The sequence below is a fragment of the Chelmon rostratus genome, chromosome 17 (assembly GCF_017976325.1).
Source record: "Chelmon rostratus isolate fCheRos1 chromosome 17, fCheRos1.pri, whole genome shotgun sequence".
Taxonomy (NCBI): domain Eukaryota; kingdom Metazoa; phylum Chordata; class Actinopteri; order Chaetodontiformes; family Chaetodontidae; genus Chelmon; species Chelmon rostratus.
The window spans coordinates 20,512,191-20,539,636 of record NC_055674.1 but is presented as its reverse complement, the minus strand read 5'-3'; the positions used below and the strand labels follow the sequence as shown (position 1 = coordinate 20,539,636).

Here is a 27,446-nt window from a genome sequence, read left to right as displayed (position 1 = left end):
TTCTTATTGTTATACGTAACCATCCTGGCTTTTAAATATTAACCTATGTTACACACAGTGAAACAGCCCCCAGTAAGCCAACTAAGAGGGGACCCACACACACACACACACACACTCAGGTAATGCTTGATTGTTTCAAACTCTGGGCTTGGGACCCCTAAGCAGGTTGGGGGTTACATCCTACATGTACAGTACAACACATTGTTTGACTGACAGGCAACCCCTCTGTCATCCGGCTCGTCAAGGATTTAAAGCAACACCGACGCACTACGACAAGCTGCTTCCACACTTTATTAGTCCAATCATTTTGAACTACTCATGAACACCCAATCGACTTTCTAATTACGGACTTGATTATCCTAACTGGCCAGAATTACGCACCGTGCCCAGCAGTCCGACCGTGGAAAGGGCTTGGCGAGCACAGTGGTATCACCACATCTCATCACAGCTGGAAACTCCTGAGCAGTAAGAAATAAGGGCAGTGGTCACAGAGACTGTACCGTGACAGAGAGGTCAGAGGTCATAGGTTCCATCAGCATCAGCAACTCTGTTGATTCATTAGAAACGTCAAAAGAAATGTACAAAAATCAGGCATTTGTGTGCATAAAAAGACATTTTTAAAAATGAAAGCTTGATTCCACTTTCCATCTCTTAATTAGACCCTTCTGGAAAACTACCCCCCCTCGTTACTGCCGCTACGCCTGTTAAACTTTCCATTCAAACACAGCAAATATTCACTTTACAACGATGAGGGTGACAGATGGAAGTTTTTAGTCATTTTTTAAACAATTGGTCCTTGATTTCAGACATTTCTATCCGTCAGCTGTTCTTATCCCATCTGAAACGAGAACTTTAGCTGGCTGATTTGATCAGCTGTAGCTACCCAGCGAATAAAAAACACCTAGGTCTGTTTCACGAGACTCTTGGGAAAGGGATCTTAAATATGCACTTGATGGCTACATACATGATATTGCGCTTAAAAAAAAAAAAAAAAGGGAAAAAAAAAAAAATCCTGCATCCCTACGAGGTGATGACTGAGGTGGAAGACAGACACACAGCATCGTTCTTGTATTGCAGTGTAGTGCTAGCTAGTCCTGGCATTTTAACCATGATGGGGCGAAATGAAAGATCAGATAGCATCCAGGACCGCCTTCCACACAGTGGCTAAAGACGACACACTTTGGGGGGGGGGTTTAGTGAGTGGTCAGTTGGCTTTTATTGACACTAGAAGGATGGGGCATCAAAGTACTATATTTCCATGGCAACACAAAGGGCCCTGGTATATCATTTGGGATGCTTGCAGTTTGCATAAATTAAGACTTTTAGGACTACATAATACAAAAGACCTTCATAGAAAAACCAAAATAACTACCTGAAGCACAAAAAAAAAAAAGTCCAAAAACCTTAAAAGCCATTTTTACAGGATGCTCACTGCGGATCAATGCCACCAGACACAAGCAGGAAGAGACGCTGACACGAACCGGAGCAAAGCTCAACTTCAACTTTGCTCTATTTTTTTTGTCTCTTTGAAAAGAAGTGCGAAAAACCCTCAAAACAAACAGATCAAGGCAAATCCAAGTGGAATATACAGTTTTAAGAGAAACAATATTTATACAGTTTAATACAGATATAACTTAAAAAAGATAAATATCACTTATTTTTGTTTTATATACAGCAAGTCAGTGCTTTTTCAATGACAGCATTATCCTAGTTTCTCAAACTATGGCTTGGGACTGGGTCACTGACCAGCAACTGACTGGCACACGTTTCAGAGCCTGGACCCTGCAGTGACTGAATCCAGGTTTCCAGTCTTGAAATGAAAATCTTCATTAAAGGTGTCAGCAGCAGACAAAGGTGATAGTGGTGCTTTTGGGTCTCTCTTGTAGGAATGTGTGTCACCGTCTAGAGGCGCGTACGTGGACTCGGCAGGAGAACTCTAGAGTAGTGCATTATGGGCATTCAGTGGGACTTCAGTTTTGAAATGTACTGTAAGCCAGAAATGGACACAGAGTCTGTGTGAGTCTCTTTCCTCATTGTGCTTTGTAATGGCAGGAGCTGTATCATGTTTTAGCACTCTTGTCCTTCCCTCATTCCCTCTGTCCTTGTTTCTATTCTTTTCTCGGGCTGGTAAATTGACAGAACCTGACCAATTAGAGGCAATCCGTTCCATATCAAGCTTATATGTTCAATTTCTGCTTCACCTATCTCTTCTGAGCAACAAAAGACTCACTATGCTTCAAATGCAGCGCTTGTCTTTCTGAAAACGACAATCTGGCAAACACGCCCACTTCGCACAGCGATCAGCCAAGTCTGATGAAGAGAAAACATTGGTAGGAACTTCTTTCTCGAGTTCTCTTGCGCTCTTGTACTCATGTACCATGAATACCTTCAAAGAGAGACTAGAAGTGTGTGCTGCTGTCCCCGTTTGAACAATTATTGCGTCTTGCCCCTCTGAACATCGTACAACAGATCACACATGCTACATGCTGTACAAACTAGTTTGTTTCAAGCATAGCTAGTCCTTAATAGTTCCACTCACTTCTTTTAAACCACTCATCGTTAACCCTCGTCCCTGACTTCAAGCTTTTCTCTACACGTTGGACTCTACAAACGGTCTTTTTGGTTTGACGGGAGAGGTAGGGCCTGTCTGTCTGTCACCTGGTCTGTCAGAGCAACTATGCCTCACCGGCAGTGTTCGAGCCAGCTTCACATCCAGGTAGGAGGGATTCTGACTGGCAACCTGCACCGAGCCTTCACTCTGAGGACCGCTGCCCTGCAGCACCTCGTAGTAGTCCAGCTGGTTGTCATGGAGAGGGTGGCCGTTGTGGGCATTGTTGTTGCTGCGGTTGTGGTAGGCAATGGAGGATGGCTGGAGCTGAACGAAGCCTTGATTGGCAGGGGTTTTGCTGGGCGAGGTGACGACTGTGTCCACTGAAGACACGGCCCAGGAGCGAGAAGGGCTGAGACAGGACGCGGAGCTGGAAGGAGCTTGTTGTTGATAATGCTGGTGCCCCCTCGCGGTCCTGTCGATAACACCCATAAAAGGAGTGTTCCTAGATGAACGGCCCGCCTCTCCAGGATAAGTCCCACCTCCTACCATGCATATTTCTGACTGGGGAGAGGAGATCAGAAAGAGGTCGTCGTGGTAGCCAGTAACCTCTCCCACAGTGGCCAGATCTGATGGTAAATCCATCTGCTGGGCGGAGGCGGAGGTCCTGAAGCCTGGGCCATGATTACCGGGCTGCACACCAGCGAGGCTGCCGCTGCTGGTGGAGAAACGGACGCTGATGCTCTGGGAGTGGACAAGAGGCCTGGGGGGAGGAGCTGCGGAGGAGTTTGGGTGGGCACTTAGTGGTCGTCGTAGTCCCCCCTGGTGGTGGTATTGGTGTAATGATGGAAGGCTATCAGGAGGCCCCATTGTCGCTTCAGTTACTTCCACTGGGTAGTAAGCTGCCTTGGATTGGTTGCGGCTTAACTGACGAGCCTGGCCAAATCGATTTATCCCTGCCCTCTCCTCCCCTCCTTCTCTCCGATAGGCAGGGGCAGGTCTTCCCTGGCAAACAAAGTCAATATCCATATCATCTAATGGATATGAAGCTCCAGAACTCAGACCACGCTGGACCTGCAGACTAGGCCTGATATCTAGGGGACTCGGGCAAATGCCTTCCCCCAGCTCAGCCAGTTCTTGGGGTAGTTGGTCAAACTGGGAGTAGGCAGAACTTCCCAAAATCATGCTTGAGTGGGTTGAAGAAGTGGGCTGACTGGTTCTGACAACCTGAACTTTGGCTGGTTGGAGCCACTGGCCTTGAACAGGGTTCTGCTTCTGCAAGGATCTCTGATTGGACAGATGGTAGTGCTGCTGCACTCCCTGGTTGTGGTCTGAGTGGTGGAGGGCTGAGATCGACTGTGGATGTTGGTGCAGACTTGCATTTCCTGACAATGCAGGCATGCTTTCCGACATTGGGCTGGATCGCTGCTGATGCTGCATCGGGGACGGTGGGGGGCTGAAATGGTGATAGGAGGAGGACGGAGGAGGTGCAGAGTGACAGGGAGAAGAGGAGGAGGGGGAGTGGGTGGGGCTCGAGAGGTGACGATACAGGTGAGTGGGGGAGAGGGAGGAGGGTGCTGGCACCCCGGGGAGGCAGTGGGTGTCAAGGCTTTGAGCCACAGGTGGAGGGTGGAAGGAGGAGGAGTGAGGAAGAGCATCTCCTTCTCTGTAACTCTCCTCCTCCTCCTCCTCTCCCTCCTCTTCCTCTGTAAGCCCCTCCCTGTCCTGTACCTGCAGGCAATCTGACTCTCTGCACCTGGCCTCGCTGATGGACATGGGCACATTTTGTTGATAAATATGATGCAACGAGGGAGGGGGAGAATCTTGTTGCTGCGCAACCTGCCGACACTCTTCTTTGACCCGGGACAGCAGCCGCTGGATCTCCCGGTTGGATGGGCACAGGCGGCTGGCCTCAATCAGGTCCTCCAGGGCTGCATGGAACTGTCTGAATAGTGGGAGAGAAAGCAAAGACAGGAACACAATTTCAGAAGATGACATACCTTCTGCAATCGCTGTTAGTTTCCCTCATCCTGTCAGTCTTCAGTCGCACACTCCTTCCACCAGCAGGTTTACTGAGTTTGTATGTTCTCAAAGGTGTTGATTCACAAAACACCACACCCTGGCTTAAAATCCTTCTGTCGGCTACTTAACAAGTTCTATCTGTGAGCACAATACTACGCCACAGTTAGGTATTGTCACAACAGACTGGATTTAAACACCCTCATGTCTGATGATGGGAGTGACAGAGGCCAGTATTGCTATGTTTTCCTCTACATAAGACTTAGTGTGGGGGATCTTTTTAAAAACATATGAGATGCTGTAGCGCCTCCTGATGTCAACACCTGGAAACTGACTACCCACAGTCATGCTAAACAACAAGGGACTTGGTTTGGCCCCTGGACATATGACACATGAAATTTTGTACACATACCTTTGTACTTGTGACTCAGTCAAAATTTTCTCATGTTTGTCACCTGCAAACTTACTGCTAAAGGATAACTTTCGTTTTTTACAACCCCGGACCTTACTTCTAGCATTAAATATGACCATTTACTCACCCAGATAACTTTGGTGGCATTTGGAGTCATTTTGAAGAAATTAGCCCCAGAGGAGGGGCGCATATATCAGTGTAATGCGAGTAATCGGGGCATCCATGCGCAGCCTCTATATAATGCATAATCTGCGTTATATAACTCGTTCATATTCCAATATTTTGTTATGATATGCTGGTGCTATTCCCCTCTGAGCCGGCGGTCGGCTAGTTTGGCTGTAGTTTGGCACAACTGTGGTTCGTTATTGCGTATTTGTAGCCGACCGCTGCAGAGTCAGCCGTGTTGTGGCCGGCTGCTCGCAGCGCGCAGCGTTCAGTAATGACATCATCCACGTCAGAGGTAGTTGTCTAGAGACGCAAGATATTGATAACATGCCACCATGGGCTCAGAGGGGAATAGCACCAGCATATCATAACAAAATATTGGAATATGAACGAGTTTTGCCGCAGATTATGCGTTATATAGAGGCTGCGCATGGATGCCCCGAGTACTCGCATTATACGGATATACGCGCCGCTCCTCTGGGGCTAATTTCTTCAAAACGACTCCAAATGCCACCAAAGTTGTCAGGGTGAGTAAATGGTCGTATTTAATGCTAGAAATAAGGTCCAGGTTGTAAAAAACGAAAGTTATCCTTTAACCAGAGCAAAATGCCTTAATTCATGTGGTCTTCATTGTTCACAATGGACAAACAACAATGACATTAGAATACTAAGCAGCAAAGATTTGAAGCTCCCACAATATGCCGAAAAGGCTAGACTCGAGTGGCTCATGTTTTCACGCCTTTCACAATGCATGTGACCTTCTAGTTAACGAAACAGTAACTTAATAATGTTGGTGGTCCCCTCACAGAGAATGCTGAAAGCAGGAGGTATCCCACCTTAAAAGCTTCCAGGTGCACTTTGATAAAAAATACTTTCCTATTAAATTAATGCATAATACACTGAAAGGGAGGACTTTGTGCTTTGGTTAGGGTTAGTTTGTTCCATTCAACCACTTATGTTGCTATGGTTACCTGCGGCTGCGTTTGGCACGGGCTCGGGCGTAAAAGGCTTCGTAGGATTTAGCTTTCAGCTCTAGCGCCTTGGTAGCACATTCTTCAGCAAGGCCAAAATCCTGCAAGCAAATAAAATGATTTAGGATGGTAAGTTAATTATTACGATTATCAAAACTTTATTAAACCAGGTGAGTACAAACAAATATAAAAACACAAAAACCAAACATGCAGATGAGGGACAGAAGGTTGTGAGAGGGTTACTGGAAATGAGAGAGCGAGAGGCAGAGACTCACGTTCATCTTGCGGTGGCAGCGCGACAGGTTGAGCAGCACACACACTCTCAGCTGTCTGAACGTCTTCAGCTCATCCCCTGGAAACTTCTGGAGAGCTGACTGATAGGAGTGAGCAGCCTCCCTCGCTTTACCTTGCTACAAATGCACACACACAGAATACTTGCAATGTCAAATAAATGCACGTGCATCAGGTTGGATGTGTGTGTTTTTGTATATGCGTGTGTGTGTGATTGAGTTTGCCTGTGCTTGCGTGGGTTACCTTGTACAGTCTGTCTCCCTCTTGCATCAATTTACTAAGCAGAACCATTAAGATGTCTGGTTTGGAGGTCGCCATGGCCCAGGTCGCTGGTCCTACACACACACACACACACACACACACACACACACACACACATGCACACACTGTTGACTGTTGACTGTTTTTTCACCAATCAAATTGGGAGAAACTCATATTTGCTTTCTTTCTGGGAGTTAGATGAGAGGGCTGATATCACTCTCGTGTCTGTATGGTAAGTCTGAAACTACCAACAGCAGCCACTTAGCTTAACGTAGCATAGCACAATGATTGGATACTGGGGGAAACAATAATTGTCTTAATGTACATAGGTGTACTATTATGGCAACTAGATGAATCATGTGTTCCTGCGGTGGCCTAGTGGCTACATAAACACAACATCTCTGGTTTGATTCCAGCTGGGGACCTTTCTTGCATGTCATTCCCCTCTATTGTTCTCATTTCCTGTCTGTATATGTAATTAAAACTCTCTACCTATTTTGGCTCCCTTTTTGAGCAGAGCGATGACTGCTGAAGTGTTTCTGCAGCCAACCGCTCGGTCCAGAGGACGCATCCCGCTGCAGTCCACATGCTCCACTGATGCACCATGGTCCACCAAGTACTGCACCTAACACAGGAAAAGGACACTATTGCTATCAATAAATACTACTAAGAACAGTAATAAATGCCTAGTCAGCTTAGAATATTAGAACAATATGACCACATAGTACTTTGTCCTCTGCAGACTCTGCAGGACAGGTAGGACAGGGACAGACCGATATGCCTCTAATACAATGACAGCTGCATCTGTTTCACACACCACTTCTGGGTCACCACAGAAGGCAGCCAGATCCAAAGGTGTCCGTCCACTGCGATCAGCGTGAATCGTGGCTGCACCTCTCTCCACCAGCTCTCTGACCAATTGGAGCTTGCCTTTCAGACACGCCCAGCTCAGCGCTGTTAGCCCCTCCCTGTCGGTCTGGTCAAGAGAGGCTCCTGGAAACACAGAGAGAGAGGCCGAGGGAGTCAGCTCAGTGTACATGAGGGTCACAGATATTGATGAGGTCAGAGGTTAGACGGGGTGACCACACTGATTAAACTGTGAGATTGAGTCAACTAAATCAAATGCTGTATTTTATAAATTCTCAAATAAAAGCTGGTATTTAAAGTCATAAAGAGAAGGTGTAATAATAAGTAACCTTTATTATAATGCTCAAATGGTAAACTCTGCGTAATGCACATTTCTACAGCGCTGATGTCATCAACACAACCGTCCAGTCATACTCACCACTCTGCTGTTCTCAGTTCTCTCTCAGTTCTCAATCACTGTCAAGCTACTGTCAACGAAACTCAACACTTCTGCCAATGTCTCACATCAAAAGCCTTTTCTTACACACAGTGAGGTGCAGTGTGTGAGCTTCAATGCAAATCCATCAAATTAAAATATGACAAGACTGACGCACTGTGCTTTGATCATACTCTGTGTCCACTGACTATAAATAGAGAGCATAAAATGTGTCACCAACTTTTTACAATATATATATGTCGAGGGACAGAGTGAGATACAGATACATAGACACTGGGTATGTAGTGATGAGCAGTATGACATGACTCTTGTTGCACTCATGGACTTATGACTAAAACATGATTAAACAGATTTTGTTTACATATGCTGTATTCATGCATTTGTTGCTGCTTAATGCTTCATCATCATGAATGATGGTGGTTACCATGATCCAGCAGCAGCTGGGCGGTGGTCAAATGTCCCTCTGAGGCTGCTGTCATCAGAGCAGTTCGACCCTGCTGGTCGACCATGTTCACCTCCACCCCGTGATTCAGTAACAACTCCACCACCTGGCCGAGAGACGCAGATGTAGACAGACTTTACAATTCTGTCGCAGATATCAAACCAAACAGGTGTTTACTCTGTGTGTGCGTGTTCTGTGTGGTCCAGCGTACCTGCCAGTGGTCACGTCTCACGGCGCTGAAGAGCGGAGCCACGCCCCGCCGGTTGCCTTGCTCAACAGCAGCCCCCTGATCCAGCAACAGCCTGCAGACCGCCAGCCGGCCGCTTCCTGCCGCTGCTGTCAGAGCTGACACAGACACACAGACGGAGGCAGTTGGAAACAGGTTTTCTAAATGTGAATGTGTAAGTTAATTAACTGTAACATTTTTTCCAAATGCTATTACCTGCTGCCTGTAATACCCAAATTTCCCCAGCTGGGGATTAATAAAGTTATCTTATCTTCAATTTTTTTTTATGTTAAAAATACATTTTATACCATTGAAAGAAACATGCAATGATCTGGAAGACTTCCTTCTTCACAATGTGTCTTCATATAAAAATACCAACTTGGAGTTGAGTTTCCAGAAATAAAGAAGCCAACAGGATGTGATTAATTTGAGTGGATTGCAATTGCAAGATTGAAGAGTTGTGGAAAACATACTCCTCCATAATATGTTGTAATATGAGAAATAAGGATAGATTAAACAATAATGAGGGCTTACTGTCCTAATTATGTCCCTAGATTTGGACTAAGTCCACTCTGAGTTACTATTTGGTAGTACTTTAGCCTGTCATGTGACAAAAAGGACCGCAGCATAGAACTTCAGCCTTGATTCACGCAAATAAGCTACAGGTTCTATTTGGCTTCATGCAGTTGGAAGGTTGTGTGTGTTGTTTCTAAGATAATATTGGGCTCCTTGTCTCCATTCTGTTCCACTTTCCCACCATAAGCTCATCTTAATGTGACTTTCACTGACTGCAGGCCACTGGTTCACAAGGCAGATGAACTGAAAAGTTCACTAGTGTAAAATGATTCTATTGTGTGTTAAAGTTTGAAGCGTCCTGCTGCTTTACAGGGCAATCTTTTCAAACACGAACACAAACAGTGTCACAATCATTTCCAAAGTGTTGAAAGTTCCTACGTGGGACGCGAGAGATGTCTCCGCCCGTCACTCACACTGATGAGCATTTCCACTCTCATTCTGAAGGGGTGCAAGCTTTACAGCTGACAGCGTTTATAGTTTCAAACATCAGCGTTATTTAAGGAAGCTTCACAATAAATTCCTCATTTTGGGGCACACTGAGACATTTTCTGTCTATCTTCATCTCATTCCAGTGTTATTTTTGTCTTAATTTCTTAATGCTTACTTAGTTTTAAAATGAATCTCACAGGCTGTTATTGTACGTGTGTTTCTGCATCTCCTGCCTGCATTTAGGTCTGTACTCCCTGCACACATGCATGTGCCGTAACATATTTCCAGAGTGTCAGTCACTCAGGTCTCTTTGTTTCCGGTCATGAGATGGCAGGGGCCCCACAAAGAGCGCAGCCAAAGTAAGGAATAAACACAAACAGCTAACTGCAGTTTTCAATTGTTTTTTATGCATATCATTTATACTCTCTTTGTCAACATTTTGTTTTATGTTTAATACATGTTTAATACTGAAAATAAATACTGATCAGTAAAACCTCTGTTCAAATCAGTAGTAATAGCGCAGTATTAGCAATAGTCCTGAAGTACCAAATACCTTCTGTGGTAAATAATTAGTAACGAGTAGTAGAGTACATCTGCTGTGTAGTTGTAGACAACATTTTGTAATACCTGTCTCTCCCCACAGACTGTCAGGTGTGTTGATCTCAGGTCTCTCCTCATCTTCCTCGTCTTCCTCTGGAAGATCCAGGAGGTATGACACCATCTACACACATACCACACACACACACAAGAGACATGATATCCAATGTTACAAACATATAATAAATATAATTTCACGGTTCAGTAACACATGATATTTTAAAGGTGTGTGCGTGTGTGTGTGTGTGTGTGCGTGTGTGTGTGTATGACCTCTGTGTGGCCCATGCTAGCTGCTGCGATCAGAGCCTGCTGCACTGCCTGGCACCTGTTCGCCCCCCTCTGACCGCAGCAGGAGGCGCAGCTCCAGTCTGAATGCTTCAGCAGTAAGCACAGCACCTCCAGGTGGCCCCGCTGAGCCGCGTGCACCAACACGCACCGACCTGAGCTGTCCACATGACCCACCTGAGGACACGAGGGGGCACAAGGAGAGAAGGAACGAGGAAATATGTTTTTAGAGGAACGAGAAGTTGGCTTGAACAGCTGTAGAGACCTATGATGAATTTGTGTCTGCACACACTGTGGTAATATTAATAACGGTACCCAGCAATCAGTGTCAGAGCAGCAGTGTTGTCTCTCTGTAGCCTGTTACCTGGTCAACAAACACCTGCACATGAACAAACACCTGCACTCTGTTTCATACTGTGTCTTGCTGTCCTCTGCCACAGTGTCATCTTTGATGTGATCACGGGATGGCACCAGAGTACACAGGTTTTTTTGCACACAATGGGTTAAACTCTTGAGAGTCAGAAAATCTAGCAGGCAGACGGTGGACAGCTACCTTAGCTGAGTGCTGACACAGCATGGTGACGATGTCCAGGTGTCCAGCCGCAGCAGCGAATCCCAGTGCAGTCAAACCATCATGTGACTGAGCATCCACCTAGAAATACAACACAGGATGCGTTAAAGTGTGGTTGATGTAAAGCTGCACAATCGTCCAATCACAACCGGACATTGTTTCCATAAAGTCAGGTGCTGAAAATATTGCAATGTCGATGAAATGGAGCTTCAGAAGAACTGCAAAAAGGAAAAGATCTTTTACCTGAGCTCCGTGGTTGAGCAGCAGTGCCACAGCGTCACTGTGGCCCAGGTGAGCGTGTACACACAGCAGGGGGGCGTTGCTGAGGACATCGCTCCGGTAATCCACATCAGCCCCACCCATTATCAGCAACCTGCTCACCTGGACAGGTAGGGAGCCAAGTTACAGTCCGCCTGTTACCTGTAGTATTACTAAGTGTGTGTGTGGATGTTGTGTGCAGTATGTTACCTTGATGTTGGGGGTGTAGAGGTTGCGCAGCGATGAGACAGCAGGGCTCAGGTTCTCCGTGCTGTAGGACAGCCAAAGCCCCTGCAGAACTGAGGAGGAAACCCCAAGCTTCTTACTCAGACCCTGGAGACGAGAGCGGATGCCACAGAAACAAATAGTTAGATGAGTAAATGGACATCAAATGAAGCAACTTATTCACCTTCACAAACTTTTTGACTACTCATTGATAAGACATGTGTTGGCTCTAGCTAGCGAACACAACAGAATTTAAAAGAGAAATGGCAGCTAGCAGTAAAAACACTAACCTCGACTACATATACGAACCTTAGCATAATTTTTGTAAAAGGGAGGTTTCTTTCTTTGGATATTGAACGTTTTTCACCCCTTACTTTTGTGATCTGCACAGTATATGGCACCAAAACCACTCCTCATGTTGGTTACCATGTTTAGGCCGAGTCACTTGAAGACTGTGTGTATGTGCGTGTGTGAGCTAACCTTGTAGATGTGAGCCTTCAGGATGTGATGTCCCAGCTCGAGTGTCTGCTGTCGGTTCAACTTCCCCTCTTGTCTGCAGAGCCAGAAGGCCAGGAGAGTGTGGCCGCTCCTGGAGACAGACAGAGACACAGCTCAGTGAAAACGACGACGACAGCTCTGTCTTTTTCCTTCGTAGCTCCCTCACTGCTGGTCAGCGTACCTGGGGTCACAGAGGAACCTGTCGTCCTGACCCTCCTCTCTCCACATCAGCCACTCCCTGAAGGAGGCGTGGTTCAGCATCCTGCTGCCGTCGTTCCGCCGCAGCAGGAAAGAGGAGAGCTGCTCCAGACGGTGCATGAACTCCACCCACTGCAGTGTTCCTCCAGTCAGAGCGCCCGCATTCACCACCTCAAACAGCTGCAGGAAGGGAGGAGAGGAACAGTCACATTTCATGTGGACTGATGTCAAAGATGTGCCAACAAGACTCAGAGTCTACAGCCATGCCAGCAGCTCTGTGAGGCTCTACTCAGCCACAGTGGTGTTTTGAGCTAAATGCTAATGTTAGCCTGCTAACATGCTTACAACGACATTGCTAACATTCTTTTGTTAAGCATGTTTACCATCTTGGTTCAGCGTGTTAGCTGATTAGCACTAAACATTAAATACAGCTGTTCTGCAGGTATTTGGTCATAAACCAAACCACACGTTGACCTGCTGACAGCGCTGGAGGAACAGTGAAGGTTGTTGCACTTCATTCTGAGGGACACTGTGATGGTGTGTACCTGCTGGTCGGTCAGTGGGTGCAGTGAGGCCACGGTAACGTTGAGCAGCGGCAGAACTCTCTGAAAAGACGACTGGGTGGGAAACCGAATGTTGAGCTGCAGCAGGTAGACCTCCGCAAGACTCACTGGAACCACCTACACACACACACGTGCATTTTAAAGTTTTCAGTTTTTATCTTTTCAGAGTAAGTTAGCACAGTTCTTTAGAAACTTGACCCATTTCTAGTTTATTAATAATGAAATTAAGAAAGTAACCAAAACCCTCCCTTCCTACCTTGAAGCTGGAGCTCTTTAGGACCAGGTATCCTCCCTCTATCAGGTCCAGGGTCAGTTTCAGGTAGAGGTATGAGCCCTTGCTCAGGCTCTTCAGGTGGCTGATCAGCTTGGCCAGTGCCGCGTTGTCAAGACGGCCATTGCTCAGCGACACGTTGCTCTGGATCTCGGCACTGCTGTGGATACGCTGCATCAGGTAACCCTGAGAAAAAAAAACAAAACAGGCGTGTGTGTAGATGTACAGATAGATAGAGAGACAGACAGATCAGGCAGACTGCAGGCATGTTACCTGTAGGTCCTGGTCTATGGCGTTGTTCTCTTCCATCGTGTCTAGAGAGATGTTGTGAAAAGGTAAAGAACCTGTGATGTCCTGGTTGGGAAAAAGATAGAGAAACAGATTTTGTAGCACTATTACTACAGGAATGATGGCAAAGCAGCATGTGGTCCATGACCCACTGGGTCTGTCCAGTGCCTACAAGCACAAACACACACCCACCTATAACAAGTCCATTGTCTATCAATGTGTCACAGCTCAATGGCACTCAACATGTACATCATATGCACACAGATAGCACAGACACAGCGCAATAACTGATATTCATATATTCATCATGAGGGACTGACACTGGAAAACAACATAAAACCTCCTGCTGCGAGAAGCAGAGAGGATGGTAATGCACTGGAACAGTCCAGCAGAGAGCAGAGTAGGAGGGACAACAGCTCTTCATGTGCCCAGAGGCACGAGAGAGAGCGCACAGTCAAAGCACCCCAAATAATCACTCTGACAAAACACTCAATACAGAGTGAGTCACAGAAAAACAGAGATATACTGCTGATGGAAACGAATGAAAGAGTTACTAGATGATTAGAATAGTTTCACTAATCAAATCAAAGAGCTTAAGATATGGGGAGAACATACTGTTCTTGCAACTGCATTTATGACTCATATATAAATTAACCATTGCCATGTGATACATCTCACATATTACTGAGACTAGTTTAAATACGGTCCATGATTCCAGACAGAGGTAAACAAAAGCAGCTTCTCATTTACAGCCAGTGGGCATAGATAATGCCGGCTGAAACGTCATCCCTCGCTGGCAAATGTTCAGATCCGCTGTAGCTAGCCACCGAATTAAGTTGATATTAGTGTCATGAGTTTGTTGCTGACTTTTTCACATTTCCACCTCACTCTTGTCAAAACGAGATCCCCGTGAAAAAGGTCTTAAATACACACTTGATGCAGGGTAACAGTGCAGTGTGCTGTGTGTATACCTGCTGACTGGTCCTGACAGTGGTAATGACCTTCAACCAGGAAGGAAATTTCTGGACGTTTTTTGACAGGAAGGAAGTCAGTGTGTCACCGTAGTCTGGCCGGTGGAACTCTGCCTCATTCAACCCATCGATCAGTATGATGAGCCCCGCCCCCTCCACGTGCAACTTCCTCTCTGGAAAAAAAACAAAACAAAATAGAACAGGACAGATTAGACACCGACCCTGGCTGTGCAGGACAGAAGCCAGCAGAACACAGCAGAACCTGTACCTCTGTAGAGAGCGTCCAGTGGTTCTAGTATCCCTCTCTGGAGGGCTGAGCTCGGATCCTGGATGCAGGAGCGCAGACTGAGCGTGCTCTGTAGCTGTGGCGACCGGTGCAGGAGCTCCCGATAGGCCGCCAGCTGAGGGGCTTCACTCAGCATCGCCGCCATGTTGTGGACGAACTCCGGGACCAGACAGGTGTGACAGTTATCAGCTTGACAGAAATGATATGAAACTACCTGCAGAGACAGACAAGGAGAAATGTTTGCATGTTTTGTGGATTTTAGCAAGACCTTGAGTTGGTTATTGTTGATCTATCTACTCGCTGTTTCAGATTCTGAGAAATTTTGCGATGAAATGTGTTTATCTAGGCATTAAAAATCGCATCCATATCAACAACTGGCAGGATGCGCCCAGCATCACACTCAGGTTAACTGAGTGGCCTCAGCAAAACTCACCAATTGCTTTGAAACATTTTCATAGATGAGGTTTAAAGGAATAGTTTGCTATTTTGGAAAACAGGCTCATAAGTTTTCTTGTTCAGAAAGAAGATTGACACCAGTACGTCTTTCAGTAAATATGTAGCTGGAGCCAACAGCTGGTTAGCTTAGCTGAGCACAATGACTGGAAACAAGGGGGAGCAGCTAGCCCGGTTCAGTCCAAAGGTAACAAAATCCACCTATACGCTCCATTTTCGAGGTGCAGACATGTGCACATATCTCGTTTGTTTGATTCTTATAAAAACCAGTGAGTAAAAAGGACAAGAGGAAGAAAACATATGACATGTTAATTAGTGAGTTTTATAGGTGCTAGTACTTTAGATTTTGTTGCCTATAGACAGAGCCAGGCTAGCTGTTTCTCCATTTCTCCAGTCTTAATGCTAAGCTAACATACAACAACACTAACATTTAGTAAAAAAATTATTATTGCTGATGCATAAATGTGTAAAGAGCATTTTAATGTTGTGGCTGGTGGAGGTGGAACTAATCTTCAGTACTTCATTCTGTTGGCCAGCTTAATCTTAAAAATGCATCATTTTTTGTTCTCATTGTATGTTTTGTGTGAAAAATCTTTATTAGCAAAGTAACCAATAACAGTAGCTGTCAGATAAATGTAGTGCAGTAGAAAGTTCAATATTTCCCTCTGAAATGTAGTACATGAAAAAGTGGCATAAAGTGGAAACACTCAAGTTAAGTACAAATAACTAGAAACTGTGCTAAAGTACAGCACTTGAGTTAATGTACTTAGTTGCTTTCAGCAGCTACTGTTATCTATTGTGTGATGCAGTAGGTCGACATGAAGTAAAGTGGGGATCCTACCTGTCCCGCAAGCCTCCTCAGCGCCTCCTCCTGTCTCCTCCTCATCTCTGGAGTCCCTGGACAGCTTCCTCCTCCTCCTTCATCTCCTCTTCCTCCTCTTCCCAAGGAATCGTGGGAGAAAGAAACAGCATCTACATCTGGCGTGAAGGCCGGGGGAAGAATATCAGACTTTTTCTACATTTCAAATCTCAGTAAAGATGTAAAGACACAAACCGTGTCTCGCTTCCTTTCGGGCTGCTGCCTCCTGTACTCTTAACTACATTTCTGCTGCTTTCGTGTGTTTTTTCCACTGCATGATTTAATGGGTTTTTCTGGTGGTTGGCCCGGCTGTGAGTCTGGATGCTGGTCGTGAGTGTGGCTGATTTTATTGGTTTCTGCATGATGACTCAGCTGTCTCTTACAGAATGAAGAAGGTTTTTTTCTTCATCGATGGAATAACTCACTGGGGGTCCTCTGGCAAGCATATGATATGGGCTCTTGCCAGTAATTTAATATGGCCTCTTCAAGTGCCCACCAAGGACTGGGTATACTGTATAACATTAAGCAAAAAATAAAACCTTTCTGAAATGATGTCAGGCCTTTTGTCTTTCTGGAACTATTTTTGTTTGCTTATTTTTGTTCCTGGATCTAATTTTACGTGCATAAGAACATGTTGCAGATTTGCCTACATGCTAATTCTCTTTTGGCACCTTTGACAGAAAGGACAGTTTCAGTCAGCACGAATTAGTGATGTAATGCAAAGTTACTATTTGTATCTACATTTTTTTATGAAGCAGAAGAAGAAGAAGATTCCTTTACTGTAACATACAATCATACTTTTGTTTCCACTCAGGGTGAAAATATATGTGTAAATATATATATATATGCTTACTTTTAGGCATGGTCTGGTTAGCAGCAGCAGTTAGCCACATACGGTTTCCATGACAACTGAGTGTCACCAAACGGGCAATGATGGCTGTTTTGCCAAAGCCCATGTTGCCGACGATTACTATGCCCCGACTGGTCGATGGGTCACCGCTGCGAAGACAAGCATCCACCTGCTGGAAGAGCCACTCCCTGCCGGTGAACAGCCAATCAGATGATAGACCGGGGACCTCGAAGTGGAGGGGCTTCAGGTTGAGAGAGGGAGTGAAACGAACTGCAGGAGAAGAGGGGAAGAGAGGAGTGACGTAGTACTGCTTGTAAGACAGTGACTGACAGAAGATGTTTGTATGTGTTTACCTCTGTGGTCCTGCTGACTGCGACTCCCAGAGTTCTGTCTGGGCATTCTGAGGGACGTCCTTGAAGGGACGTGTCTCTGCTGCTCATCCAGATAGGCTAGATCCTCAAGGTGGGCAGAACTAGTGGCTAAAGAGACAGAATGATGGAGAAAGCTTATAGGAAAAAGTAGATAAGAGATCTTCCAAGTTCTGGATGTGTATGAAACTCAAAGTATAAAACATGTCATTTCCTGCTGCCAGTAGGTGGTGCTACAGCTTTTACTGAATATTGGCATGTCGATATCTTCAGGCTGGGACTCAAGCAAAGTTTAGGGAAGATATGACCATGTACAGTCGAGTTACAAACCATATCTTGTTACATGACTAAGCATGGAAATTTGATGCCATTCAAAGAAAATTCAAACGCTTTCCATTGTTAAGGTCTTTTATGTACAATGTCAAAGTTTCAGGTGGATCCTACTAACCTCCAATGAGGAGTTCATTAAAGTATGACCCCTCTAAAAGGCAAAAAATACACTAAAATTTCAACAGCACCTCAAAAATGACTCATTTGAGAGAACAATAATTCTTGATGAGAGTTAGATGTAAAGATCAACACCACTTTCATGTCTGTATGGTAAATATGAAGCTGCAGGAAGGCAATGGTTAGCTTAGCTTAGCACAAAGTCCGGAAACAGGGGGAAGCTCGCCTTGTACTATTCAACCAAAATCCATGTACAAGCATGAACAACACTTATAAAGTTCACTACTTAACATGTTAACACTAATTTGTTTTATATAAGTTCTAGTTTTTACTTCGTGACTATTTCCTGGCCTTGACCTGGATTTTCCACTTGTTGCCTGGAAACATTATAGTGTCAAACTTTTTTCCTAAATGGTGCATAACTTTATAATTTGTGAATTCAATGCTGTTTTATTGCAGATCTTACAGTGCTCTGGGGTCAACCACAACAAACAGATGCCTAACCTGTAGGAACCACAGCATGAACACATGAAAGAAGCTAAAATCTAACAAAACCCAGGGTTTGAAACACTGAAGCTGTTTCAAAACTGTGTGAAGACCTACAGGGATTTTGTGGATTTGTGGTAAAAAGTAAAAATTTTAAAATGTTGTCTTCCTTTTCTCATCTATTGTTAGTGGAGAACAGGATTTAGGATATTGTCCGAGGAGTGACGTGTCGGCTTCCACTCCAGCCGCTACGAAGCTGATTTGAAAGCGAACAAAGCGCTGATGAATATAGGAAACTTTGAGTTGTCTCGACCCTCGAAAAAACAGACACAGACCTACCGAAAGTGTGATCCAATCAATCCAGTTACAATCCTGCAACACCACAGAGAATGTGAGAGCTGGCTGTGCCTCCTATCCTGTGTGTGTGTGTGTGTGTGTGTGTTTTGACAAACGTCATACATGTCACTTCCTTCCTTTCCCAAAGTGCTCATGGTTTTCAGTTTTTATGAGACACAGAGAGGAAAAGAGCAAAGAGAGGATGGGATGTGAACATGTTGCCCAGGCACTGTCACTGTTTTCCAGCCTGGTTGTTTTGTATCTACACATTACAAACTACAGATACGGAACTTTATCCGCTTGTTTTTACATTTCTGTTTGTGCACAGATAAATAAATAAGATGCACGTCATATTTTTAAGCTTAAGAAGTGTTCATACACATCTTTTGAAATTTGGACAGGGCCAGATTTCTCACCCCTGCTTTCAGCTTTAATGCTAAGCTAGGCTAACCACATCCTGACCAAGTCTTGAGTCCATACGTATATGCACATATGAGAAAATAGTTGCCATGTCTTGCTACATAGCAGGCAATATATATACACCAATACCAGCTAATAGTTAATAGCAAATATTGTCACGATGAAAGGGAAACATCTTTAGCACCCGTAATGTGATGCACTTCCAAGTGAAACAGAATATGTGGTCAGGGTTTAGTTATGGGATGGATTTCAAACCTTTAAAACTTGATTGGACCACTGAGAAATGGGTGTGGCTTAGCAAATACAACATGGTGGTGTTAGTGAGGCATGGAGTTGTAGATGGCTACTGGCTATTAGATCAGGAGGAAGAGGAATGAAGACAGATTAATTAAGCACAGCACGTCCTTTTGCTTTTCAATGATAGTGAAATGGTCATATAAAGTTGATGGGAAATAGAAAGTTTGGTGATAATTCTCGGTGGTTTTGTCGGAACAAGTGACCAATTTCACATCACAAATTGCCATTTAATTCACTGTTAACATACAAATATTGCTTAATGCAGCTTTAACAGCTGTTTATTCCTAATAAAGGGCTACACTGGGCAACATTTTCATTCTCATAAGTCTTTAAAGATTTAATACGCATGGAGCTGCCTCATATTATCCTGAACTGCAGTTAAATTAACCAACTAATTAGTAGCTAATTAGTAGTCCACTGTGGCAACGATTTGTTTGGAGTCTTGTTGGTATTGAAGGCAAAATAAGGCTGTTAAGTGTGGTAAACTACTTATATGACTCTGTTTGTTGAAGGACCTGTTTTAAACCCAGAGTAGAAACATCATTATCATAGAAGTAAGGCTTTGTTTGCTCACTATCAGTACTTTGCTCACTATAGTTGAGAAAGAGTGCTGTACTTCCTTCCTAACAGGAAACAGTGTGTGGGAGAGCACTGCAGGACTGGAAAACCACTTTATTCACACCCACACACGTCATCCAGTTACCATCTTACCAGCAACTGAATTCGGGCGGGGCATGAGGTAGAGCGGGATTGAGTGGGTGGAGCCTGATGAGTGGGCGGAACCAGGGCCTCGGTCTGGGTGGAGTTTGTTGAGACTGTAAGTGGAGGCGGCCATGTTGCCCTCCGCTCTGTACAAGAAGCCGTCATTTGCTCTTCCTGCAGCTACCATACAGGAGGAGGAGGTGGAGGCCACCACCGGCCGGCCCACCTGCTGCCAGAGGTTGAGGCTGCTGCCATGGTAACCATCACCGGGGTACTTGGCGCTCCCATCCCGCTCTGCTGCCGACTCAGCAGAATAGCTGGTCAACGTGGCTGAAAGAGGGAGAGAGGGAACGACAGACAAGCTTAATAATTTAGCAGCGTATGGGTTTCCTTTTGAAGAAGCTGCATCTGCAGTATGTCACCTATGATGCCGCTGTCTCTGCTCTCCAGCGTGGAGGTGGGGGAGGTGACGGAGGCATGGTTAGAGGAGTCGTGCTTGTTGTTGTCGTTGCCCTCGCTTCCAGCAGGAGGCTGCAGTGTGGAGCAGGGCGAGGTGCTGCTACTGGCCAGACTGGAGGAAGGAGAGATCCTCTGTGGGAAAAAGAAGAGATTATGTTCTCATTTTTCTTGTTTTCATGTGTGTGTACATGCATTTTGTTAAATGGCCTTTGTTCTTCTTACTGTTACTATACGAGTTCTAATTTTCTTGTTTTTTTACACTGCGTTGCAAACGTGATTTTTTTACATGGCTTTTGTGTGTTTATAAAGCTGTTAAAATTTAAATATAAAAGATACACAGATAAACAGGAATAATATGAAATTTTGAAAAAATAGACACTTTTTACGTAATATCCAGGTTATGTGACGCAAAAGGTACGTACATAGAATACATTAATACACGATATCCTACATACTGTATGATGTATCTAATATACAGAAGCACATCAGCTTTTTGCTGCAGCAGACTCATTGCTATTTGTAGACTCTTACTCTCAGTGGTAGAAAGTACAACTTTGAGGTACTTGTAGGTGAGTATAACCATTCTGTGCTGTTTCATACTTCCACTTCACTACAGTGCTTTTTTACTCCAACACACACATTTGACAGCTACAGCTACGAGTTATCAGATTAATCTTTCATGTTACCTCTCCCTTTAGAAATGAAGACAATGATAATAAGATGGAAAAGACCCATTAAAAGTCAGACAGAAAAGATTTTCAACAGTTAGGTGAGTTGAATAAAAATGAAGATATATCACTGTGATGGGTAGCTAGGTTTAAGGTCTAGTATGAAGGATTTAGAGGGATCTGAAGAATCTGGCAGAAATGGAATATAATATTCATGAGTACATATTCATGAGTGTGTACTCTTGTCAGAATAAGAGTCATTGTGTTTTCATGACCTTAGAATGGGCTTTTTATCTCTGCAGAGAGCGTGGGTCCTCTTTCACGGAGTCCATCATATTGCACCACCCTGTTTCTACTCTAGACCAGAAGGGACAAACCAAAAACTGGCTGTAGAGGACGCCTTTCCCATTTTTAGCCACTGTGGAAAAAGGGTGAAGCGAGGGTATGAAGCTGCAATCTGCAACCTACTCACAGCTTAGTTTGAAGAAACAACTTTGCACAGTGGCTTGCTTTCTTTATGAACTTTGAGCAACTACATGTGTAGGGTATCCCAGATGTCTGTATGTGTGTGTGTGTGTGTGTGTGTGTGTGCGTACACATGCGTGAGCTGCTTACCTGTCCATCATCTTGGGCGTGGTAAGGGGACTCTGGCTCACTGATAATCTTTTCCCCGAGCAGGAAGCTCAGCCTGGTCATCAGAGCGTCAGCCGCCTCGTCGACTGAGGGGGGTGGTCCTAACTCCTCTTCCTCACCTGGAGGAGGAAAAGTTTTTCATTAGGTTTTAATTTGCTTAACAAATTGAACTGTAAAAAACTTCTCAAGAACCCCAAATCTACCAGAGTAGTACCAAATCAGAATTTTGCACTCAAAATTTGTTCTGCGTAGCAGATTTTCTAAGCATTTAGGAAAATAAATAGTGATAAACAACACCCCATTTAAACTTGGATCTGGATCCAACAATCGGATCTTGCCTTTGCAGTTATGCCTGGTATTTTTTATGTTTTCTCATTATCCTCATTGAGATCACATCTCTGTCCTCCAAGACAAAACTTGCATGTGAGTAATTTAAGGTGATTGTAAATCAGCCCCATACGTCCTTAAAAAAGAGTTTTGTGAGTTGCTGAATTAGGTGAAACCTTATATACTTTATGAAATAAATAAGTTATTTCTTTGTATATTAATCACCTTTCACGCAGTTCTGATGATCACACAAAAATAAAAAAAACAACTCTGCTTGAAGTTACAATTGGGTGTGAGATATCCTGTAGGTTTAGTCTTGGGGTTAAGCCAAAGATTATGTTAAATCACAACTTTTCAGGCTATGTTTTTGTTACCTTTTCCAAAAAGTGACAAGACGACCCAATGCAAGATGATCATAGTGTGAAATACCACGTTTTATGAAGTTAAGGAGTCCCGTCTAGGAAAGCCTTGCTGTCGAGTAACAGCGTGGTAAATACAAATGGAGCCACTTAAGTTGAATTTGCCGTAGTGGAAACACACTGAGAGAAACGGATTGACCACCGGAACAGACCACAAAGTAGAGAGTCAACATTTACTTTTCTCTACGACCAGCTTTGGTCCTCCATCTATCCTCAGTGAGATGTAAGCAATGCTCATCTCTTCTGTTGCCTCAGAGCCCCGCCTCCTCGCACTACAAGATTGGATCTGTCTAATCAGGATGAACAATGGCTATAAATCTGTCCAATCACAAGAGATTCTGAAAATAGAACAAACTATAAGAGTAACTTAAAACACACACACACACAAATGCATGATTTCAAATGCAGAGTCCACTGGGAAGACTGTGTGGAACAGTAATTGATCTCCACATTAATATATTCACTATCATGACCTGAATATGCCAAGAGTAGACACGTACATGCACGCACGCACGCACGCACGCACGCACGCACGCACGCACGCACGCACACACGCACGCACACACTGTAAACTGTAAGCCACAGCATGAAAGCTCATACTCTCTGTCTCTTTCTCTGACAGTCTATAATTACAGCTATAAATTGCTGACTGTTGGACTAAATACCAGAGAAGCATCGCAGACACACACACATGCACAACACACACACACACACTCTCAACATAAAACCAACCAAACACACAGCACGCTGGGAGGACTGTGTGCATGCACGCATGTATATGCATGTGTGTGTGTGTGGTCAGTCAATGACAGGGTGTGTGAGTCGTTTTTAGAAAAATAAAAATAAAATGGAAAGATCAGATATAGAGGGCACAGACGTTTCCACTTCTGTCTCATACTGCAGCTTCTGATTCCTTCTGTCAGTCCCTCGTTCCTTCTTTCTCTCCTCTCTCATCTCCATCCTCTCATCTTCTTCTTTCCCTCTTTCCTGCCTTCTGTCCTTCTTTCCTCCTTCCTGTCTGTCTTCCTTCCTTTCTTTCTTCCTTCATTTGTCTTTCTTCCTTCCTTTCTTTCGCTTTACCTCTCTGGCTTGCTTCCTTCTTTGCAATTTGTCTACCTACCTTTTCTACCTTTATCTTTGTTGGATTCTACTGTAAACATGCGTCTTTATATCATATCTGAAAAAATCTGTATTAAAGTCAGACAGGATTTGAACCCGCAGCTTGCCATCAAAAAGCCTTTTTTGCAGCTGTATAAGGCCTTTCTGACACAGCTACTTCACTTTTAATGTGCACAACGGTGTACAACACCATGAACGGCTTTGAGGAAACAGTGAGGGCCATGATCCCTGTATCTGAATGATAACCACAATCTTCTCTATGACGGCACTCTGCCATTGAGTTCGGCTCTGAACTCTGTGGTTTTCAGACTTGGTTGGCCAACGCACAATCATACCCACCTTGATCCTCTTTCTCTCTGGTTGTTTTCAGCTCTGAAGTGAAATGAGCACTGCAGATGAACACCAAGCGGCAACTTGACACGAGACATGAGAACAAATCCCGTGAAAAATCATGTGGTTTTGAAAAATCAACATAGAACATGAAGTGGTAGCGACTAAAAACCCTCTAAAACCAGCCAAAAATAAAAACCTAAGGCTGCAAGTCTGCCCTAGGTGCATAGCTAGCAAAAGTACGATAGTGCTTAGTTTATTATCCATGTAATCACTAAGTCGTCAAGCTAAAACAAACGTTCAGACGCCTGTTTTGATTGGTTGATGGATCTGTTAGTGAGACATTGAATCTTTATGAGGAACATAGGAACAGGCTGACAGGTTGAGCTTTAGTTTATTGTGCATGTATTTGAATTTATGTGATACTCCAGACAAGGACAACCCCTTCTGTTGCTTGCTGAGCCTGCATCTCATGTTCTTGCACACAGGTCATCACTCAGCCTTTAGTGTGGGTTATCTGTTATGTCAGTAAGATGACGGATCAATACATATAGCAAAGAAAAATATTGACTGTTGTGTTCAAAGTCACCTACATCAACTAGACAAGGCAGGCCATTTTTTATTGGGAAATATCGGGTCTGCTTCCGTTCCCCTCAAACAACATCATGCGACGTGAGTTCCTTTGTGGCTGTGAGGGACTATGAAAAGGAGGTTTCACTGTCTAGAAAGATGGTAGGACAGAATATAAGGACACGCTGTAAATATATATGTGCTGTGTGCGTTTACAGCTATTTTCATACTACAGCTTAATCTGATTATCAATCCTCGAGACACTAATAAGATAAGACTGCAGTCAGTGGTACAGAGAAGTCTTTTGAATAAACTGCCCGAACGTATTGCCCTTCCCGTTTGTATCTCTACCTTGCTAACTAGCAGATGCAGCGGTTACCCCTTCACTAACCCTTTATTGGATGAAATGGTTTACCATCCTGACAACAAAAAGCCAGGGGGACTAAACGGCCCAGCAGAGACAACAAACAAAGAAACTCAGAGGACTTGTAAGTGCTTGGCACAAGCCCATCTGACTAGCATGTTAGCTGCTAGCTTGCCAGCGACAGTAGTTCACTAATTAGTCCTGTGAGCCGCCATTTCTGGTTTTCCTTTAGTCAGACCACCTCTCCTCTTCAGCAGAGGTTGGCCACCTCTCTTGAAATGAAGACCATCTCTGCTAACGTTAGTTGGAGCGCCGACAAACACAAAGTAAACGAAAGTAAATACTGAACAATGTAGAACCCGCGCTGTTGAACTGACTCCAATGACTATACCTTTCTTAATCAGAGACAAAACCTCTTCGACAGACTAAAACAGAGAACAGGAGATCAGTCTGCAGTCTGTTTCCGGCCGATTCCTTTCATGGATGTGACCTTAGACTCACTATGAAATTAGACTGAGTCAACAGCAGCAGGGGAGCATGTTTTAGCTATCCACTAGCTAGCTAGCTTTTAGCTAGTCTTGACTCGAGATAACTCGCGTACGAAGCTATCGCCTACATTTCTTTTTCACCGATTGTAATATGTTGTACATAATATAAAGATTTGATTTGAACAATGTAGACACATCGTTCAAACAATGAAAATAATTTTCAATATCTCACTCAGCCCTTGTAGGTCTGTGCCGATTATACCTCCACTAAACAAATTTAGCTGGGAAAGTCCTACAATCTGGGATTTTGGATTAATTTTGCATCACTCACATTTGGCAGTGTGGTATTTTAAAAAGTGACTGGACCATCGCAACAGAGAGAGAGTCCTTAACTCTCACCTTCATCCTCATTTCTTCCTCTTCCTCCTATGGGACGATCCACCCATTCCCGACACAGCTCAGAGCTGTCCTCGTGGGACAGACAACAGCAGATATAGAACAACAAGCGCTGTAGGAAGGAGGAGGCGTGGCTGACGACATCCCCGCCGCAGCTGCACCCGTCCGCCGGTCTCCACGGGCGCCGGATGGAGGACCGTTCATGCCGGCACCACTTGGATCTGGAGCGGGCGCATGCTTTCAAAATAGCCGCCGTGCAGTCCATGGCTAGCTGGCAGTTGGATTCTGATTGGTTCAGAGTGGTTCCATGAAGGGGGCGGAGTCACCAAATCAAAGGGCTGCTACTGCCCCTAGAAAACAACAGTTGCCGTGATGAAGGAGAGCAAGGTTGTTAAACTCAGCAGTTAGCGTGGTTTGTTGAACTGCTGAAGGGCTGTTTGTCCTCTCCATCAAGCTTTCTTGCTGAAACTTCAAATGTTCATGGTGACATCACTCTCCAGTCCTTTTGGTCCTGAGCTCCTCCTTCTCCAGCGTACACAAAGGAGAGAGGGAGAGAAAGATGAAGGAGGCAGGAATGAAGAGATAGGAGGAGGAAGAGATTCTAAAGGAAAAGAAAAAACTCTACAGGTACTCCAACTTCTGAAGCAGAATGACTGCAGTTAATAAGCAGCAGCGTCAAACATGTGAATACTGCTGTAACAGCCAAAGTCCTCATATGTACAGGAAAGGTGCGTTACTTTCAGAGGAGAAACCACAATGCACATGCTTTTGAACTTGACCGCAACTCACAGCATGATCTGGATGGTGCAATCCACTGGTTATTGTCCTTTTTAGCCCCAAAACGCAATCCTTTTCATTCACAGGTAGAGCCTCCTCAAAACCAAGCAAAGAGACAAAACAACAACTGGAGCACACGGCGGAAAAAGTAAATCTCCTCCCAGATGATATCCTCTTTGGTTAGAAGCACCGTAAGAAAAGTTTCCATGTGTTAGAAGAGTTTTTCTTTCAACAGCAGAGCCTCCATATCTGGTCTGAAAGACGACCTCCCTCGTCTGACTGCACCGCAAATCAAAACCTCCCCTCCTCCAACCCAAAAACACACACACTCACACTCACACACACACAGGAGAGAAAGGGAAGGACTGCAGGAGGAGCTGACGGAGAGAGTAATCTGTTACATGTCGAGAAGTGCAAGAAAAGTTCGGAGAGACAGTTCGGTCTTCTTTCTTCTTCCAGAGGAAAAACACAGTCAGAGAGACAAAGACTGGGGGAAGACTTGGATGAAGGTCGGCACAGCAAAGAAATGCTGCAATTAAAGTGCAACTCCTTTTCCAAGAACAGAAGAGCGTCTGACCACAAATCACAGTGAAGATGGAAGATTGTATTCCACTTTAGTCCAGAAAATGTGAAAAACGTAGAAAGAAAAGTACTGAATAAAGAGCTAGATTGAATTCAGCATCTCTAAAAGTGATTTTCGATCATATCATTTTCAATGGCAAGAAGAAAGGGAGAAAGACATCCTGCTGTCCATACGAAAGATAATAAGTGAAAAAAGTAGCAACACAGTTTTTAGGCTGGCAGACAAACAGAATGCCTTTTACCCCCCCAAAAAAGCACTGCCAGGGAAGCTTCATGATCCATAAAAAATGCACACACTGCTCTCTGCCTTTGGATATTCAGGGAATGCAGGGGAACACGCACTATCAAACTGTGTTCTTCCAGCTCGCTTGTCCATTTAAACTTCAAAAATTCAGCATGATTATGTACAGTCATGAACTTCCAGGAACTAAAGGTGTCTCTG

General features: G+C 44.5%; 1 protein-coding gene across 1 annotated transcript; it reads right to left on the bottom strand.

The window, feature by feature from the left end:
- Positions 1-1,409: 1,409 nt before the first annotated feature.
- Positions 1,410-25,910, bottom strand: LOC121620333 (protein TANC2-like). Its single transcript, XM_041956348.1, has 27 exons — positions 25,649-25,910; positions 21,615-21,751; positions 20,295-20,463; positions 19,882-20,202; positions 17,170-17,295; positions 16,820-17,086; positions 15,949-16,085; positions 14,637-14,868; positions 14,369-14,541; positions 13,383-13,463; positions 13,095-13,295; positions 12,821-12,955; positions 12,259-12,455; positions 12,060-12,168; positions 11,565-11,687; positions 11,340-11,477; positions 11,079-11,177; positions 10,511-10,702; positions 10,271-10,364; positions 8,624-8,757; positions 8,395-8,518; positions 7,485-7,660; positions 7,160-7,292; positions 6,650-6,741; positions 6,391-6,525; positions 6,116-6,216; positions 1,410-4,493 (listed from the first exon to the last, which is right to left on the bottom strand). The coding sequence occupies exons 1-27, from the start codon at positions 25,908-25,910 to the stop codon at positions 2,591-2,593; spliced, it is 5,991 nt and encodes a 1,996-aa protein (XP_041812282.1). The 3' UTR covers positions 1,410-2,590.
- Between the last annotated feature and the right edge of the window lie 1,536 nt (positions 25,911-27,446).